The 20,000-nt window shown below is 38.8% G+C and overlaps 1 protein-coding gene across 3 annotated transcripts in view; it reads right to left on the reverse strand.

Moving 5' to 3' along the window:
* fndc4a (fibronectin type III domain containing 4a) overlaps positions 1–20,000 on the reverse strand; it is a 242,634-nt gene that overhangs the window by 165,371 nt on the left and 57,263 nt on the right. For 2 of the 3 annotated variants that reach the window (XM_062034622.1, XM_062034620.1), the window contains exons 2-3: positions 2,896–3,011; positions 2,614–2,818 (exon numbers count right to left, since the gene is read on the reverse strand). In XM_062034622.1, coding sequence (XP_061890606.1) covers positions 2,614–2,818; positions 2,896–3,011 — 321 coding nt within the window. Of the gene's footprint in view, positions 1–2,613; positions 2,819–2,895; positions 3,012–3,094; positions 3,220–20,000 lie in introns of all 3 variants that reach the window. The other variant, XM_062034621.1, reaches the window with a different exon arrangement.

A 20,000-nucleotide genomic window follows, 5' to 3' on the forward strand; every position in this document is an offset into this window, starting at 1 on the left:
CCAAACTTTGGTCTGTACTGTATCTATATATATATATATATATATATATATATATATTATATATTATATATATATATATATATATATATATATATATATATAGTATATATATAAAATAGTTGTTTTTTTACAAAAATACCGACTTCTGTTGAGACTTAAACCAATTATTCATGTTTACATTGATTCTTATGGAGAACTCTGCTTCACACTCCAAACTTATTCGTTTACAAACCATGCTCAAGAACACCATGTACACTACACGTAATCATGTTATCAGAAAGGGGATGGTATTGATTTATGGCTTTTTTATGACTCAATTCAATTTACCCCAATAGGAGGGATGAAGTGGCTTACAGCTAAACACATTTAAAATCCTATAAACCTAAATTCTATACTAATCATCTCTGAGAGGAAGGCACAATTTGGCTTATCTTTCCTGTTAGCTTCGTAAGTAATCTGCTCCGCTAATAACGCCAGGCCGGTGTAATAGAATTATGAGGAAGTGCGTGTCCGAGAAGATAATTCGAAGTCATTAAGGCGTCATTATCAGAGCTGTATGTTCTGAACAAGTAGGTTAATGGGAACTGGGAAAGGGGTCGCCGTGCAGAGATAAGCTTGACTTTGAGAAGACGTATAGTGACGCAGAAGTCTTTTACATAACGTCTGTAACTTCATGTTAGTGCCTCAAAAAAGCAAAAGACAACCCTTGATGCTTGCTGAACTGACCAAAATTCTGTATGAGGAGTTTGGAATACTTTGCGAGACTCTTCAAGGAATCAGACCCGTCTGACGGGGGTTAAGGGTCTTTGCCCGCTCAGCACTTGGCTCTCACGGTTAGTTAGCTTGGGAGAGGTTTTTAACGTGAAGTAATCATTTCTGGGGTTTGAACTGGAGCTCCTAGCTTTTATCATTCTCACCTTCGCCCACATGATACAGTACTTGCTAGCCTGGCTCGTAGGTTGAAAATTAATGATTCGCACCATCAGCGCTTCCAACCTTAGTTGAATAGCGAAAAATGACTCCACAAAGCTTCATTTTAGGGGGCTCTTATAGCATAGAAATGCAGCATGCAGAGCGGATTAGGGGATCAATTTCTTCCTAATAAATGTCCTCTCGGTCTGAGTGTTATCGGGCTTTATATTCCTCATACGGGCCACCGGTCTGGCAGGCACAGAATCCAAATGAGCTCAGTGATAAATCGGTGTCAAGCGTAAATCAAAGCGAGAATTAAACAGTGAAGCAAAAGCTGACGACACAATACGCTAAATAAAGGAAAACTGCACGTTTTTTGGAATTGTGCGCATCATTCACATTCCTTATGTAAGACAAGAACATGTTTTTTCTTTTAAATGTTATTCAAAATAGTAAATAAATGCAATCAAAATCAGCTTCCAACAGAGCCTGAGGGGGTCGCTCTAGTTTCTGCCCATAAAACCTTTGGAAAACATCCAAACACCTCCATTAAGGTTTTTTTTTTATATGCTGTAAGTACAAAACCCAAAACCAGTGAAGTTGGCACGTTGTGTAAATAGTAAATAAAAACAGAATACAATGATTTTCAAATCCTTTTCAACTTGAATAGACTGCTAAGACAAGATATTTAATGCTCAAAAATGAGAAACGTAATTTTTTTTTGCAAATAATCATTAACTTAGAATTTAATGGCAGCAACACATTGCAAACAAGTTGGCACAGGGGCACTACGAAGCCGTGCCGATGTAACACGTGCAGAATGTGGCTTGGCATTGTCTTGCTGAAATAAGCAGGGGCGTCCATGAAAAAGACGTTGCTTGGATGGCCACATATGTTGCTCCAAAACCTGTATGTACCTTTCAGCATTAATGGTGCCTTCACAGATGTGTAAGTTACCCATGCCTTGGGCACTAATACACCCCCATACCATCACAGATGCTGGCTTTTGAACTTTGCACCTATAACAATCCGGATGGGTTTTTTCCTCTTTGGTCCGGAGGACACGACGTCCACAGTTTCCAAAAACAATTAGAAATGTGGTCTCGTTTGACCCCAGAACACTTTTCCACTTTGCATCAGTCCATCTTAGAAGAGCTCTGGCACAGCAAAGCCGGCGCCGTTTCTGGGTGTTGTTGATGAATGGCTTTCGCTTTGCATAATAGAAATTTAACTTGCACTTACAGATGTAGCGACCAACTGTAGTGATTTTCTGATGTGTTCCTGAGCCCATGTGGTGATATCCTTTACACGCTGATGTCGGTTTAGGGATCGAAGGTTACGGGCATTCAATGTTGGTTGTCAGCCTTGCTGCTTACGTGCAGTGATTTCTCCAGATTGTCTGAACCTTTTGATGATATTACGGATCGTAGATGGTGAAATCCCTAAATTCCTTGCAATAGCTCGTTGAGAAATGTTGTTCTTAAACTGTTCGACAATTTGCTCACGCATTTGTTCACAAAGTGGTGACCCTTTAAGTATCTTGTCTTAGCAGTCTATTCAATTGAATATAAGTTGAAAAGGATTTGCAAATCATTGTATTCTGTTTTTATTTGCCATTTACACACCGTGCCAACTTCACTGGTTTTGTACATACGCTTTCTCATTTTGACATGATGACCTGCCAGTCGACGTTGAACCCACCTTGATTGGAACTGTTTGAGGGGAAGCGGTCTGTCTTTTTGAGTGTACGAAAATGGACCTTCTTGCTTGCTTGGCTTTCTCCATAGAGGCCGATGGACTGGACCTGGATGATGTAGTCCGTCTCCTCCTCCAGGTCCCAGAGGACGCAAGAGCGACTCGTGGTGTTGACTTCTCGGATGAACCTCTGCATGTGCGCGTCCTGCCTCTTGTCGGGTTTTTACCACACATGCACAATGTATTGACAGACATGTTCAGATGTGTCTCGTACGCTTTCACACTTACTTGCTGTGAGATGGAGAAGCCAATTATTATATCTCCATCCGGAACCTCCCAGGATACAGTCGCGGAGTCAGCTCGCAGGTGCATGACGGACACGTTGACGGGAGCTAGTGGACGGTCTAATGGAGTTGGGGGTGGGGTGACAGAATCAGAAAGATCTTGTTAATGTGAACACTTTACTTGGCTATAAAATTGTCTGCACCATCTGCTTCCATGCTTGATGTTGGATGAAGATAATTCATTCTGTGAGGTTTTGTTTGGGGCTTTGACTTAATTAGTGTCTGGGAACTGCATGTGTCCTGAAATCCAATTAGAGCTGAAATGACACTGCAATATTTAAAACAGATTATTTGTATTCATGCCTCATTTTAGGTCATTAAGCATGCATACAATTAAAACAGTACGGCGCTAGTGTCATTCCCTGCGGTATAAGAGTTAGTAGTCAATTTAATAATAATACAAAAACAATATTTATTTATTTCAATGAATAAAAAAATCATATATACATACTAATTACAGTAATCCCTCGTTTATCACTGTTAATTGGTTCCAGACATGACCCCGATAAATGATTTTCCACGGAGTAGAAACCATATGTGTGAATGCTCCAAAGAATTCACACATGTGGTTTTCTTTCTTCTTCTTCTTCTCCAGATTTTGGCTCGCTCTACCTTCAACATTTTTCACCCGATTCAAACCGTTCCAACTTCAAACTGATCAGCCTATTCGGGAATCGCGGGCTTTCCTTTGACAAATTCCCAGATTTCACAGAATTCCCCGTTTTCCGGGACGTTTTTCCCATTCAAAATGAATTGGCCATTTTTCAAACTTCCACCATTTCCACATGTTTCAACCGATTCAAACTATTCCACATTCAGCATATTCCACTCATCCTGGAAATTCAAACTATAATTTTTCCAAGTTAAAAACAATTTCAGGAATTCACTTTTTTTCCAAACCTTTTTATGACCTTTTTTTCTGGCGACTACTCCTTCCACATTTAATAATAATATTATTCAGGACAAAAAACTAAGTTGTTTCTTGAACTGGAAAAATTCCCGGTTTTCCCGAAATTCCTTTATACCATTTCTCAATTAAAATTGTTACTCCTTTAACATTTCTCTAACACCAACCATTTCAACTCATTCAGAACATTCAAGTCTTTTAACATTTTCCCAAAAATTGCCGCTTTTCCCTAAATTCCCAAATTTTCATGAAATTCCCATTGAAATGAATGGGACATTTTTCAAAGTTCCATAATTCCCACAATTTTAATCCAATTCAAACCATTCCAACTCCAAAATACAGCCTGTTCAAAATTGTGTGCTCTACAACAATTTAAAAAAACTCCTGAATTTCCAAGTATTCAGAATTTCAGGGACATTTTCCCCATTCAAAATGAATTGTCCATTTTTAAACTTCCACATTTCGCACATTTTTCAACCTATTCAAACCATTCCAACATCAACACATTCCACTCATCCAACTAACACTTTCCCAAGTTCCAAATTCCGCTTTTCCTGGAAGTTAAAACTTTTCAACATTCAAACCAGTCCAACATTCAAACAATTCTTACATTGAGATGTCCGATAATGTCTTTTTTGCCAATATCCGATATTGTCCAACTCTTAATTACCGATTCCAATATCAACCGATACAGATATATACAGTCGTGGAATTAACACATTATTTTATGCCTAATTTTGTTGTGATGCTAAACAATGTAACAAGGTTTTCCAAAATAAATCAACTCAAGTTATGGAAAAAAATGCCAACATGGCACTGCCATATTTATTATTGAAGTCACAAAGTGCATTATTTTTTTTAACATGCCTCAAAACAACTGCTTGGAATTTGGGACATGCTCTCCCTGAGAGAACATAAGGAGGTTGAGGTGGGGGGGAAGGTAGGGGGCGGCAGGGGGTGTATATTGTAGCGTCCCGGACGAGTTAGTGCTGCAAGGGGTTCTGGGTATTTGTTCTGTTGTGTTTATGTTGTGTTACGGTGTGGATGTTCTCCCGAAATGTGTTTGTCAGTCTTGTTTGCTGTGGGTTCACAGTGTTAAAGTTGTTTTTACGGCTACCCTCAGTGTGACCTGTATGGCTGTTGACCAAGTATGCATGGCATTCACTTGTGTGTGTGAAAAGTTGTAGATATTATGTGATTGGGCCGGCACGCAAAGGCAGTGCCTTTAAGGCACGCCTCCAATATTGTTGTCTGGGTGGAAATCGGGAGAATGGTTGCCCCGGGAGATTTTCGGGAGGGGCACTGAAATTCGGGAGTCTCCCGGGAAAATCAGGAGGGTTGGCAAGTATGACTGGGAGACGCAACTGCTCTGTACTTCTCCCTAAGTCCGTGTACCACTCCGTACAGCGGCGTTTTAAAAAGTCATACATTTTACTTTTTGAAACCGATACCGATAATTTCTGATATTACATTTTAAAGCATTTATCGGGCGATAATATCGGCAGTCCGATATTATCGGACATCTCTACTTACATTCATACAACATTCTGTCAGCATTTTAGTTCAACTTCAGCATTGGAGCATTCACACGCAATTCCTTCAGGAATTGCCTCTTATAGTTAATTATAATTTAAATATTTATACAGTTTGAGCATTAAATAAACTGTTCACTACCTTCTAAATACATTGTCAACATTATGAGAGCACTCTACACATGAAATAGCACCTTTTCAGGGCTGTATGCTTAGTTTTTTTAACCTGTAGCTACAAAATGAAAAAAAATTGTAGTACAGAAAAAATGAAGTACCAAATGTCTTAAATAACACAAAGTCAATATGAACACTCAAACATACACGTGTGCACTTATACTGTACATAATTAATTAAAAACATGACTTCCCTAAACTGTGCTCGCACTCTCGTTAACATGACTGTAGGGCTGGAGGATATGGACCCAAACTCATATCTTGATATTTGGCCCCAAAACTAACCCATACATGGAAATATCTGTTGACCTAACTCAGGGGTCGGCAACCCAAAATGTTGAAAGAGCCACATTGAACCAAAAATACTAAAAAAAATCTGTCTGGACACGCACAAAATTAAAAAGTTTTATATAAGTCTTATAATGAAGGCAACACGTACATGATGTATGTGTCTATATCAGCTATATTAGCCTACTATCAGAGGCTGATGCAAATCTTCGTTGACAGAAATGTTGTATTTACCTTTTTATTCTAAACATTTTTTGCAACCCGATTGTAGCTGAGATAGGCTCCAGCGCCCCCCGCGACCCCGAAGGGAATAAGCGGTAGAAAATGGATGGATGGATGGAAATCATTAGTAAAACAGAGGCTTCTCACAGGATGAGATAACTTCTGGAAATTACTGGCTCAGAATGGCCAAAGGTATAGATGTGTGTGTCCAAGTTTAAGGAAACGACAGGCTGTCTTCTTCTAGTGGATTTAGTACAATCTTTGCAAGCTGGGTAACGTTTGCTGTGGTCTGGAACATCATGGCAAAACAACTGAGACATGCAAATATAAATTAAATACACAGAGGACATAAGTAATATAAATTAAATGAGCTCAAATATACCTACAAACGAGGCATAATGATGCAATATGTAAACACAGCTAGCCTAAATAGAATGTTAGCATGAATTAGCTTGCAGTCATGGATTGACCAAATATGTCTGATAAGCACTCCAGCAAATCAATAAAATAAACAAAGCTCACCTTTGTGCATTCACGCACAGCATAAAAAGTTTGGTGGACAAAATGAGACAAAGGAGGAGTGGCATAAAACACGTCTTTCTGTGGCAGCATCGTAGAAAGTTGTACATGTAAACAAACTACGATGAGTTCAAGGATCTCTGAAATTAGTAGGACAAAACGGTGCTTGCCAAACACTCATCAGTGAAGCATGTTTAATATAAACAGTGGGATTTCCAACAATTGTGTCATGTTTGTCCTCCCACAGAAAATATATTAAAACAAAAAAATGTTTTTTTTCTTCATCTTTTTCCATTATCACACATCTCTGAAAGAGGTCCAGGGAGCCACTAGGGCGGCAGTATGTGGCTCTCAGGTTGCTGACCCGACCTAACTAAATATCTCCACCATGCCTTGATTTTACATTTTCGAGACTGGTGAGGATCTTAAATACAAAAAAACAGGTACCAACAAGTAAGAAAAGTAGGTTTTGTATAAAGGATCCAAACTTGAGAGGTGTTTTGAGATAACAACAAGAAAAAGGCTTGAAAATAATATAAGAAAAGTCAAATATAATCTTCAATCTTCTTTAAATAATTTTTTTTAGCTATGCTCAATTCTTCAGTTAACACACACAAAAGAACAAAATGTGAAATAAAGTGCCCTGGTTTAAGAGGACAAATAATTGACCTTTTAACAATGGTGTTTTTTATATGTAAATATTATAGAACATACACACAAAGAAAGCCAGGAACACCAAGTTGCCAACTGCTTCATGCTGCTGTGTGACAGGCTGTGTTCTGAAAGTTAAAAAAAAAGAAAAAAAAGCACTAATTATAGTTACTCCTTACTTTACCAAAAATGTAATTACTCTTTAATAATTGTAATTAATACTAGGGAAAGTAATTATTGCGTTACATTAAAAAAACGTTGAATATCTGGCATAAGATTAAGATAAGTGTCGTATGAGAACATTGTGTGTGTGTGTGTGTGTGTGTGTGTGTGTGTGCCTTTTAAAAGGCGGTTCCTGTTGCCTCCTGACGTCTAAGTCCAGCTTTGTTTTTGTTAGCTTAGCAGGCTAGCAGCGGCAGTTTGTCGGCTCTTGGGCAGATCTTTTGAATCTTTCACTGGTTTGTGTTACTTCTGCTTGATAAATAGATTGAATGTGCTTCCATGGCTGTATGCGCTTGTCAACAAATGGGGTATTATTTGGATGGCTAGTTTTTTTCACTTCAATCCTTGATTTGTTGTTCAATATTCTTTTGCAGTGCAGTTGGTTTGTGTCAAGTTTTACGGTGGTGACAAAACATTTTTTACTGACGAGTTTCTCCAACTAAGATCTTCTTTCTTCTGTGTTGGGAAGGCTGAGTCAGCCTAAGTGTGTGAATTAGGAAGAGTGAGGCTCCCCTTTGTGCATGGCGCAGGAGAAAGTGGCCCACACATAGCTCTCAGAGTGATCCGTACTTACGCGTCAATCACTTGTCCATTTGGTTATGGTTATGAGTTTATTTCAAACATGCTGTAGTAAATAAGTAAGGAAGTATATTTTATTTATAAAGCGCTTTTCACAGATAAAATCACAAAGCGCTGTACAAAACATAGGTGAAGTAAAACAACAATTCAATTCAAAACAACAGGGGAAACATCATAAAAAGGATACAAAGTGGATTAAAAATGATAGTTAAAAGGTGTATTAACTAAAAGCTTTACTAAAAATAGTTTTCAAATGTTTCTTAAAAGTTTTAACACAGTCAAGATCACGGAGGGACTGGTAAAAATTGTTCCAGAGTCTGTGAGCTAAAGCCTGGAATGCCAGGTCTCCACAGGTTTTAAAACGAGTTTTTGGGATCTTTAGAAGACCCTGGCCTGAAGACTGAAGGCTGCGCCCTGAGAGTAGGGGCATAGCAAGTCAGTGAGGTACAGAGGGGGCCCCACCATGCAACACACGGAATGTCAGGACTAAAACTAAACGCGGAATTTATAACTGGAAGCCAATGAAGACTGGATAAAACGGGGATGATACGGGCTGTTCTGGGTGCACCGGTCAAAAGTCTATCATCCGCATTTTGTACAGTCTTAAGTCTCTTTAGCGTTGAGTTGTTGAAGAGAGTGAAAAGAGAATTGCAATAGTCAATGCAAGACGAAATTAACACATGAATGATCATTTCGAGATCCAATTTTGACAGCAAATTTCTCACTTAAGAAATATTTCTGAGATGATACAAAGAGTTTTTGGTCAGTTGACAGCAGTGACCCTCCAAAGACATTGACTGATCCAACACAACCCCAAGGTTTCTGAGGCTGCTTTTAACAGATGCATCCAGAGCACCAAGGGAGTTCTTGATCAGGGGGATCTTTTTATCGGGAGCAATTATCAGAGTTTCCGTTTGGTTTGAATTTATCTGGAGGAAATTTGAGGACAACCAGTTTTTAATACAGGATACGCACTGCAAGAACTCAGATAAAAAGTGAAACTCTGAATCATTGAAGGAGCATAACAGGTGGGCGAACATTTTACTCCAGTTTGATCAAATTTAGATGGATTTCTTTTATATTGCGATGAAAGAGTTGAAATCTTTATTCGCACATGTGCGTCAGGTTTTTTTTTTTCTAGTCGCATGGCCTATTTAAAATGTATTAAAGGTGCAATATGTAATAATTTAATGTCAAGGCATCATTAAATGGCTCTGATATGTCAAAAGGCATTAATAAATCATGTTCTTTTACAATACCTTTATAACTGATAACAGTAGTTCAGCCGTATGCCCATTTCAAAATTAGATTTATAGCCCCGAAATATTGTTATTGTTTTTATGACGATGCCCCGCCCTCCACCGTTTAACCAATTAGAAAGTCCGTGAGTGTGTCACATTCAGGTTGCCAGTTACACACCGTCATCTTCGTCTAGCTACTGCCACTGGTAAAGTTACTAAACATGTCAGACCTTAGTAAATCTAAAAGGCCTCGTTACGATTCTCAACCTATTCATGACGAAGCCAGGAACAAAACGAGGATTTGTATCGGGGATACCTTTGAAAGATGGAGACGATTGAAGGCGGAGAAGATTTTTTAATCTGACGCCAAACTCGCTAATTTCCTCCTTGATAGGTAAGTCAGGCATTTACGTTTTCTTATTACTTGTAATAAATGGAAATGGACATTTGGTATGTAAACTATATTGTCCAATACAGTCTATGATCTTGTCTAACAAAGCTGGTATGTTCCTGCAACGAATGCTTAGGAGCGAAGCATTAGCATGCTGGCATTACACATCGACATAAAGGCTAACGGGGGAAATATACCGTATGCCCGTTAGCCTGTATGTCGATGTGTCATCCAACTGACAGGGCAAAATATATTTTCGACAAATAAAAGCTATGTGGATATGTGTAGTGTCAGTGCCTATTTCCTTCTCATTATGCTGATACGCTGAGGGAATGCGTTCCAACATTAGCACAGCTAATTGCTGTTTGCTGTTTCTGGTACTGTATGTGCATCAGGCCCATATGGGGTGGTATTTGCTTGGCACAATATAATGCATTACATGTAATGATCTTCTACTCTGTGTATTGACATGGTAGTAGGCTATAGGATTTATGCGTAACGTGGTTTGTGCGTAACGTGGGTTGGCTCATAGAATCGCACTCTGCACGGAAAAATGGTGATGTGCGTACATGGAAGAGCAGGTTGGATGCAACATGGGGTTATGCTGAACGAAATGTGGCGGTCATTTTACTGTTGGCCTTGGCTTGCCATCAAAGTAGGCCTATGCGATATATATTATTATATATAATTTTTTCGATGGTGGTCCGTGCGGTCAAACTAGACATTTTAGCAGGGTAATGCCAACGATCTGTCCCGACTCCCGACAAAAATATTGCTGTGTAACTTCTCAAATACATTTGGCTAATCGACATCAGTAAAATGTGGCATAATTACTTAGTAAACTATCGTGCAAGAAGGTTAAACAAGACAAACCTACAGCGTAGGACTTGTAGATTGCCATTTGAAGTTCCTTGGAGTAGGTTTCGGATTCGGCGGCGTATCTGGCAACCTCAGTCATGAAGAGTGGGAGGGGACTACAGAATTTTGACCATGATTGCAGTACCATTTCTGGCCACATTATTACATATGGCACCTTTAAAAACAAATGGGCAAGTTTGATGCAAATTTACATTGGATTCGTCATATACATGTTTCCAGTTAGCATTGGCAATTTTATAGGGCAATGCCAACACCTCCAAATTGTCTGTTTAACAGACGCCTTAGATACAAAACCCAAAACCAGTGAAGTTGGCACGTTAAGCAATGTCATAATGGTTATTGCTTATTTCAGCAAGACAATGCCAAGCCACGTGTTACAACAGCATGGCTTCATAGTAAAACAGTGCGGGTACTAGACTGGCCTGCCTGTAGTCGAGACCTGTCGCCCATTGAAAATGTGTGGCGCAATATGAAGCGTGACATACCACAACGGAGACCCCGGACTGCTGAACAACTTAAGCTGTGCATCAAGCAAGAATGGGAAAGAATTCCACCTGAAAACTTCAACAACTGGTCTCCTCAATTCCCAAACGTTTACTGAGTGTTGTTAAAAGGAAAGGCCATGTAACACAGTGGTAAAAATGTCTCTGTGCCAACTTTTTTGCAATGGGTTGCAGCCATTTAATTCTAAGTTAATAATTATTTGCAAAAAAAATTACGTTTCTCAGTTCGAACATAAAATATCTTGTCTTTGCAGTCTATTCAATTGAATATAGGTTCAAAAGGATTTGCAAATCATTGTATTTTGTTTTAATTTACGAATTACACAACGTGCCAACTTCACTGGTTTTGGGTTTTGTACATATACCATTCAAACAGCTGATGTGTAACAAGTACAAACACTTACGGACATTAAGCTTGTTTTGATCGTTTATGAAAGTGCCAGAGGTACACCGTTCACACAGTTCAGGTTGTCCTTGTTTTAGCTTGATATTAAAGAGATGGTTAATTCATCACCTCTTTATTATGTTTGATGTACAGTAATCTATAGCAATTTAGATTGTGTTCAAAGTGTAAAAACCTCAACTTAAATAGAGACTTTTGTCGTGTCAACAAACCATTATTCATATTTACATTGTCTCTTATGAAAATAAATTGTTTTAATTCAAGAACCAATCAAGTTTGTACATTGAGGTTTGACTGTATAAATGGGTTATACTTGTATAGCGCTTTTCTACCTTCAAGGTACTCAAAGCGCTTTGACAGTATTTCCACATTTACCCATTCACACACTCATTCACACACTGATGGCGGGAGCTGCCATGCAAGGCGCTAACCAGCAGCCATCAGAGGCAAAGGGTGAAGTGTCTTTCCCAAGGACACAACAGACGTGAGTGAAGGTAGAAGGTGGGGATTGAACCCCAGTAACCAGCAACACTCCGATTGCTGGCACAGCCACTCTACCAACTTCGCCACACCGTATGGTAAAGCTGGGATTGGGTTGAAGTTGCGGTTGCTCTATTTTATTTTATTAGATTGCAGAGTTAATTTTGACATCCAATTTGGGTTTTAGTCATAGTCTTTTGATGAAAATGTATTAATTGTTGTCATATTATAGTAATCTAAATTGATTTTGTTTTAGTATAGTTTTAGTCCATTGAATTCCTCAACATTTTAGTCAACTAAAATTACAGTAAATTTCACCGACTACAATATAAAGTACAAAGAATAATGCACCTTTGAAGTTGTCTCTTGATACCACTTTTATTAAAGTTATTACAATTACCGTATTTTCGGACTACAAGGCGCACTTAAAATCGTTTAATTTTCTCAAAAATCGACGGTGCGCCTTATAACCCGGTGCGCCTAATGTACGGAATAACTCTGGTTGTGCTTACCGACCTCGAAGCAATTTTATTTGGTACACGGTGTAATGATAAGTGTGACCAGTAGATGGCAGTCACACATAAGAGATACTTGTAGACTGCAATATGATGGCAGTAAACAACACCAAAACTTTAAATGTTCCATTGAAAATAAAGAACATTACACACGGAACTCAAAAATCCGTCAAAATGTTTTAGTATGACTTTGAAGCCGCACCGCTGGATGGATTGTCAGCCCATTACGGCTACCGTAGTCAGAGATTCAAGTATTACTACGGTGTGTGTATAAGGACCGCAAAATGGCACCCATTAGCAGACATATCTGGTGTTTTCTTTCACAATATTATGCAAAGCCAACTTTTCTTACCTTCTGGTACCTGCTGATGTGTATTTCAGATCTGCATAAGTCCTGAAAATGTGTGCACTTCCGCCACTGGACTACTGCTATGCTGTAGTCCATAAGCTTCCTCTTTTTCTCTATCTTCTTGTTATGTTTTGATCATTTGTGAAAGTGCCAAAGGTACACACACCCTTCACACAATTTAGGTTGTCCTTGTTTTAGCTTGATATTAAAGAGATGGTTAATTTATCACCTCTTTATTATGTTTGATGTACAGTAATCTATAGCAATTTAGATTGTGTTCAAAGTGTAAAAACCTCAACTTAAATAGAGACTTTTGTCGTGTCTAGAAAGCATTATTCATATTTACATTGTCTCTTATGAAAATAAATTGCTTCAATTCAAGAATCAATCAAGTTTGTACATTGAGGTTTCACTGTATGGTAAAGCTGGGATTGGGTTGAAGTTGCGGATGCTCTATTTTCTTTTATAAGATTGCAGAGTTAATTTTGACAGCTAATTTAGTTTTAGTCATAGTCTTTTGACGAAAATGTATTAATTGTTGTCATATTATAGTAATCTAAATTGATTTTGTTTTAGTACAGTTTTAGTCGATTGAATTCCTCAACATTTTAGTCAACTAAAATTACAGTAAATTTCACCGACTACAATATAAAGTACAAAGAATAATGCACCTTTGAAGTTGTCTCTTGATACCACTTTTATTAAAGTTATTACAATTACCGTATTTTCGGACTACAAAGCGCACTTAACATCGTTTAATTTTCTCAAAAATCGACGGTGCGCCTTATAACCCGGTGCGGATAATGTACGGAATAACTCTGGTTGTGCTTACCGACCTCGAAGCAATTTTATTTGGTACACGGTGTAATGATAAGTGTGACCAGTAGATGGCAGTCACACATAAGAGATACTTGTAGACTGCAATATGATGGCAGTAAACAACACCAAAACTTTAAATGTTCCATTGAAAATAAAGAACATTACACACGGAACTCAAAAATCCGTCAAAATGTTTTAGTATGACTTTGAAGCCGCACCGCTGGATGGATTGTCAGCCCATTACGGCTAACGTAGTCAGAGATTCAAGTATTACTACGGTGTGTGTATAAGGACCGCAAAATGGCACCCATTAGCAGACATATCTGGTGTTTTCTTTCACAATATTATGCAAAACCAACTTTTCTTACCTTCTGGTACCTGCTGATGTGTATTTGAGATCTGCATAAGTCCTGAAAATTTGTGCACTTCCGCCACTGGACTACTGCTATGCTGTAGTCCATAAGCTTCTTCTTTTTCTCTATCTTCTTGTTATGTTTTGATCATTTGTGAAAGTGCCAAAGGTACACACACCGTTCACACAATTTAGGTTGTCCTTGTTTTAGCTTGATATTAAAGAGATGGTTAATTTATCGCCTCTTTATTATGTTTGATGTACAGTAATCTATAGCAATTTAGATTGTGTTCAAAGTGTAAAAACCTCAACTTAAATGGAGACTTTTGTCGTGTCTAGAAACCATTATTCATATTTACATTGTCTCTTATGAAAATAAATTGCTTCAATTCAAGAATCAATCAAGTTTGTACATTGAGGTTTCACTGTATGGTAAAGCTGGGATTGGGTTGAAGTTGCGGATGCTCTATTTTCTTTTATAAGATTGCAGAGTTAATTTTGACAGCTAATTTAGTTTTAGTCATAGTCTTTTGACGAAAATGTCCATAAGCTTCTTCTTTTTCTCTATCTTCTTGTTATGGGACATTCATCCTCTGCTGTTGCCATTTCTAATATAAAGTAGTGTAAAGTTCTAACTTATTATCTCGCTATGGAAGCGCTAAAAACTACCGGTGTAGTGAGATTACATAATTCACCCGGTCGGACGGTTTTTCACGGGACACATTTCCGGCGTTGTTGCACTAGTGAGCCACGGATGAGGAGATGCTGCTCAGTTATTGATTGAAGTAAAGTCTGAATGTCATTAAAACAGTTCGCTCCATCTTTTGACACTTCTTCCACTCCCGTCCTTGCACGCTACACCGCTACAACAACGATGACGGGGAGAAGACGCTGTCGAAGGTGAGCCACGTAAATAAGACCGCCCACAAAACGGCGCATCCTGAAGCGACTGTCAGAAAGCGACTTGAAGATGATCTGTAAAACATCATCTATGCAACATTTTGACCACCATTACATGTTATGTAGACCACAAGGAAGTGTTTTACATTTAGAAAAAAAATCATAATATGACCCCTTTAATGCGCCTTATGTATGCCTTGTATGAAAATAGACCTGAATAGACCCGCTCATCGGCAGTGCGCCTTATAACCCGGTGCGCCGTATGGTCCAGAAAATACGGTACTTATTTTTGGACATGTGGTATAGTAAGTGGTCTTGCTCCTGCTCTTCCGTCTTTAATAGTAACAGTAATTCATTACAGTATAAGTCATGTTCAAATATTAGCTTTGGCCCTCTTACTGTTGCGTAGATGTCCTGATCGCGCTTCAAGTTTTAAGTATTTTTGCCAAAGAAAATTAATGGCGGCAAAGGTGAAGTTTGTACATATGTCTTCTCTTCTCTTTCTTTCCGGAGGAGAAGACATATTGTATTGATGTCTTGTACTGATCCTTGCTTTTTCGGGTGAAATGTCAGAACAGTGTGCTTTACAAAGACGCCAGTTCTGATTGGCTACCCTTTGTGCTTTTCCACTGGCCCCTCTCCCACATGCAACTGGGATTGGATATTTTGTCCCATTAAATATAGCTGGATTTTGTCTCTGTCAACATTTCCACACCCATATTAAAGGGCCACACACACACATACACTACTCTCATAACACATGCTAATCCATTTGAAGCGTCACCACCGCATTCAAGCAGCCTTTTCCCGGCGAGCCAGGCAGGGCTAAAGCAACAACAAATGTTTTTATAGCAGCAGATATAAGTCCATATTGCATTAAAAACTAGATTTTGACCCACTTCTATGGTGGAAGAACAATGAGCCCATATATCCTCTTATTGCCAAGTTAGCCAGGCTGGGGGGGGGGGGGGGGGGGGGGAGAAAAGTTAATCTGAGGCTGAGTTGACTTGAAACTGTTTAATGTTGCACTTTTTATATGAGGAAGAAAAGTTTTGTCATTTTATTTAATCTGAGCAACAACTTGAGGCAGTTTAATGTTGATTAACGCGGACCCCGACTTAAACAACTTGAAAAACGTACTGGGGTGTTACCATTTAGTGGTCAATTGTACGGAATATGTACTGTACTGTGCAATCTACTAATAAAAGTCTCAATCAATCAAAAAAAGCACTTTATATGTGGAAAGGTTTTGTTAAGAAACCATTCTGAGCCTTATCTTATTTAGTTTTTATTTTATATATGTTGACCACATTAACCCTGGCAATGGACCCTGTGTGTATATGTATGTTATGCCATTGTTTACAAATTTGGTAAATAAATAACCAAAAAATTTACATTTTGTTGTTTTCTTACTGTACCGAAAATGAACCGAACCGTGACCTCTAAAGCGAGGTACGTACCGAGCCGAAGTTTTTGTGTACCGTTACACCCCTAATATATACACATTGTGTATATACATATATATATATATATATATATATATATATATATATACACCTATGTGTATATACACATTTACACATACACAGTATATATACAGTGTTTCCCCCAGAAAATTTGTTAGTTAAGGTGGTGACTCTCCAGGGGGAGAGGACCAGGGAAGGGGGTGGGTGGGTGTAAGGATCGGTGTAACTCGGCCTGTCGCCATCACGTCTCCACCTCGTCGCTGCCACCACAGCCTGGGGGGCAATAGACTACAGACTGCGGGGAAGTAGGCTGTCTTCGTCGCGTGAAGAAGCCTACAACTTCTGGTTGTGTTTTCCGCTCCATTTGCTGAATGGCGATATACGATATATATCTCGATATTTTTTCCGTAAAGTAAAAACAAAACAGTCCTAGTTACCTGAGATACTACGTACGTCATTATTATGACTTAGTAATTTACTAAGTCAAAATAATGGCTTACTAAGTAAAAATAATGACTTACAAAGTCAAATTAATGACTTACTGTAAGTAAGCGTTTGCAATAAGCGTTTGAAAAAAAGAGTTAAAAGTGGGGCCACTCAACTCATCATGCTTAATTTATTACAGCATTTGGGAAGCCTGCAGTTGATTTTTATTATGTAAATGCAATGTTGGGTTAGTTACTGAAAAACAGTACCTAGTTACAGTTACTAGTTACTTTATTTCAAAAGTAACTCAGTTACTAACTCAGTTACTTACACCAAAAAGTAATGCGTTACTGTGAAAAGTAACTATTTAGTTACTTCTTTTTTTTTTTAAGGCTCCCATTAATGCCCTTCATTTCAGTACTGTTATCGCACTGGAGAATAATACAATCTGTTGATCAACTTGACATTCATTTGCATCACTGAACTCAGAAAGCAATGTGGTCTACATACAACACACAAAGACAAATATATGTTTCAAAGGGACAATTTATTTCAGGCCAGAACAAATTGACAAAACTATTTTAAATAGCTGCAACATAACATACATAAGTAACAAACAGCATAATAGCACCCAAGGAAGGCACACATGACATACACAAAGCCTAACCAGGCATTGCTTTTCTCTCAGGGAATTCAGAAATAAAATCATGTATTCAGGAGATCAACACTGTACTGAAGCCCAGAACACTCTACACATTTCCCCAGTTTTAGTTTAGAGATAAGGAAAGATTGGCCTGGCCCACTAGGATCTCTCTTTATGTTTGTGAACTTTAGAGTCTATACATTTAGAGTGATGTGATAATCAAATACTCTAGAAGTCTAGAATGAAAGAGTATATAAGAGAATTGACAGAGTGTGTACCTTCAATGATGAATGATGAGCAGAGGCAGAGTTTGGAGTGTTTTCTTTAGCTCGCTTTCCATGTTTATGTACTCACTGTCCAGGTACTTGGAACATGTTTTCCGTGCCATTTGCTGTTTGACGCCGGTATCGTGCTAATTAGCTGCCTGAAAGCGGGTGACTCCACTGTAGAAAGAGCCTGCATGTCTTCTAGCACATACACTGCAATGGCTCGATCAATGTTGTCCTGGCTAGCAGTCCCTCCGTTAAGATCCTTAAGTGGAGCTGAAGTGGCATCGGAGTCTGTCTCTCTCTTTACTAGCTTCGTCGAAGCATGTTGCTTTTGTAGCTGTTTCAGCAGATTTGAATTGGTGTTTTGGGCAGTATTCCCGGGCGCGGTCACTGCTGCTGCTCACTGCTCCCCTCACCTCCCAGGGGGTGATCAAGGGTGATGGGTCAAATGCAGAGAAAAATTTCGCCACACCTAGTGTGTGTGAGACAATCATTGACACTTTAACTTTAAGTAGATGGGATCTTTCATCCAAGACACAACTTACATTTAACTAAAATGTTCTTTTCTTTGTGCTCGACAAAAGAAAAGTAGTGAGAATGTCTCCATGTTAAAAAACTCGACTTCTGGCTTCGCCATGATGTCTTGTTAGTTGTTATGAGAGTAGCGTATGTGTGTGTATGTGGCCCTTCAAGATATGACAGCATGTGAGGTGAATGACGTCAGTGAGTGAGTGGGCGAGAGAGGTGAGGGAGCGCAACAGTGAGTGAGTGCAGGTGCTCTAGCTTGGTGGATGGCTGCGTGCGAGACACCAATAAAGTCACAAAGTTGCAACAAATCGCCGGTCTCGTCATTCACCCTCGAGTCCGGAGCTGTAAAGACCCACTGCTGGGTAAAGTGAAGGTTGTTAGCCCCGAAGTACATAGGCCCTGGAGAAACGTCTCCCCTGCGCTCCTCGACTACGGTATGGGAGCCCCCCGCCCCCTCCCACACAAAGCAGGCCTTTTCTTTTCCTTGTGACACAGAAGGGCGACACCGCAGCGCTCCAATAAAACACACTCAGATCTTGTTACTAGCCGATACTACATAAAAAATTACGTAAAATAATGCAGTAACGCATCATGTAGTAACGGTAACTGAGTTACTGAATATAAAAAATAACGCGTTAAATTACTAGTTACCGCCGAAACTAATGGCGTTACTTTGTAACGCGTTAGTCCCAACACTGTGTAAATGTTGTATTTTTATCAACATGTGATAGTGTAATCGCCCTGAGAAGGGAGATGTTTGAGTATACAGATACGAGGACACAACTTTGTTCTCCTCACGTCTGTATTGACTGCCAGCAAATCAAACACCAAACATGTACAAGTACACAGTATTGCAACAAACATAAAATGCACTCCAGTATTATCATACGGATTTTACATTCAAATAATCGAGTAGGTTTTCCTGTTCTTTGCACTAATAGACTTTACCTTAGTGTAACAGTATTTGAAGATGTCTCAACAAGTAAATACAAAGGTTCACCCAATACAGTAAGCCTATATTGTTTTAGGAACAAAAGTCACTTATCATTCCTTAATATTAAACAAACTACACTGAATTAGTCCCAGAAACTGTAGTAAATACACATTTCATCAGCAATATACACAGATTAATAATTAACTACGCACAGTACCTTTCTATATATTTATCACTGTTGATGCAGTTAGCATCCGCTTCGTCATCGGCAGTGCAATTAGCTTTAGCATTAGCTTGGTCACGTATAAAGCCTTGTCGACTGAAAAGACACATATCATAAAAATATACTCTTTCAAACATGTTTAAACACTATAAAGATACATTCGGGGGTAAAACTATTTACATAAAGACACTTATACCTGAGAAGGGAGATGTTTGAGTATACAGATACGAGGACACAACTTTGTTCTGCTCACGTCTGCATTGACTGCAAGCAGGAAGTCAGGTGTCCTCTAGTATAGCTCCCAGCACAACGCGCCCCCTGCTGGAGCCGTCCAGTACTACAATGGCTCTTATTAACGCTGGCATTACAATAACATTAGCTCCATATCATACAAATAATGGTGCTTTACTGTTGTCATTAGCAATAAACATTTTTAAGTTGCGAATATAAAATGACAGTAATACAACTCAAGAGCTTACTTTGCTACTTACAATCACTGTATTCTACTAGTAACTAAATTTACATCCTGTCACAATAGCAGGGACCCTGCCATTGAAAACTAAGCTGCTACATTACTAATGATTAATGTAACTATAGCTGAAAAAATAGTACAATAGCAATAGGAGAGACTATTC

The sequence above is a fragment of the Entelurus aequoreus genome, linkage group LG23 (assembly GCF_033978785.1).
Source record: "Entelurus aequoreus isolate RoL-2023_Sb linkage group LG23, RoL_Eaeq_v1.1, whole genome shotgun sequence".
Lineage (NCBI taxonomy): Eukaryota > Metazoa > Chordata > Actinopteri > Syngnathiformes > Syngnathidae > Entelurus > Entelurus aequoreus.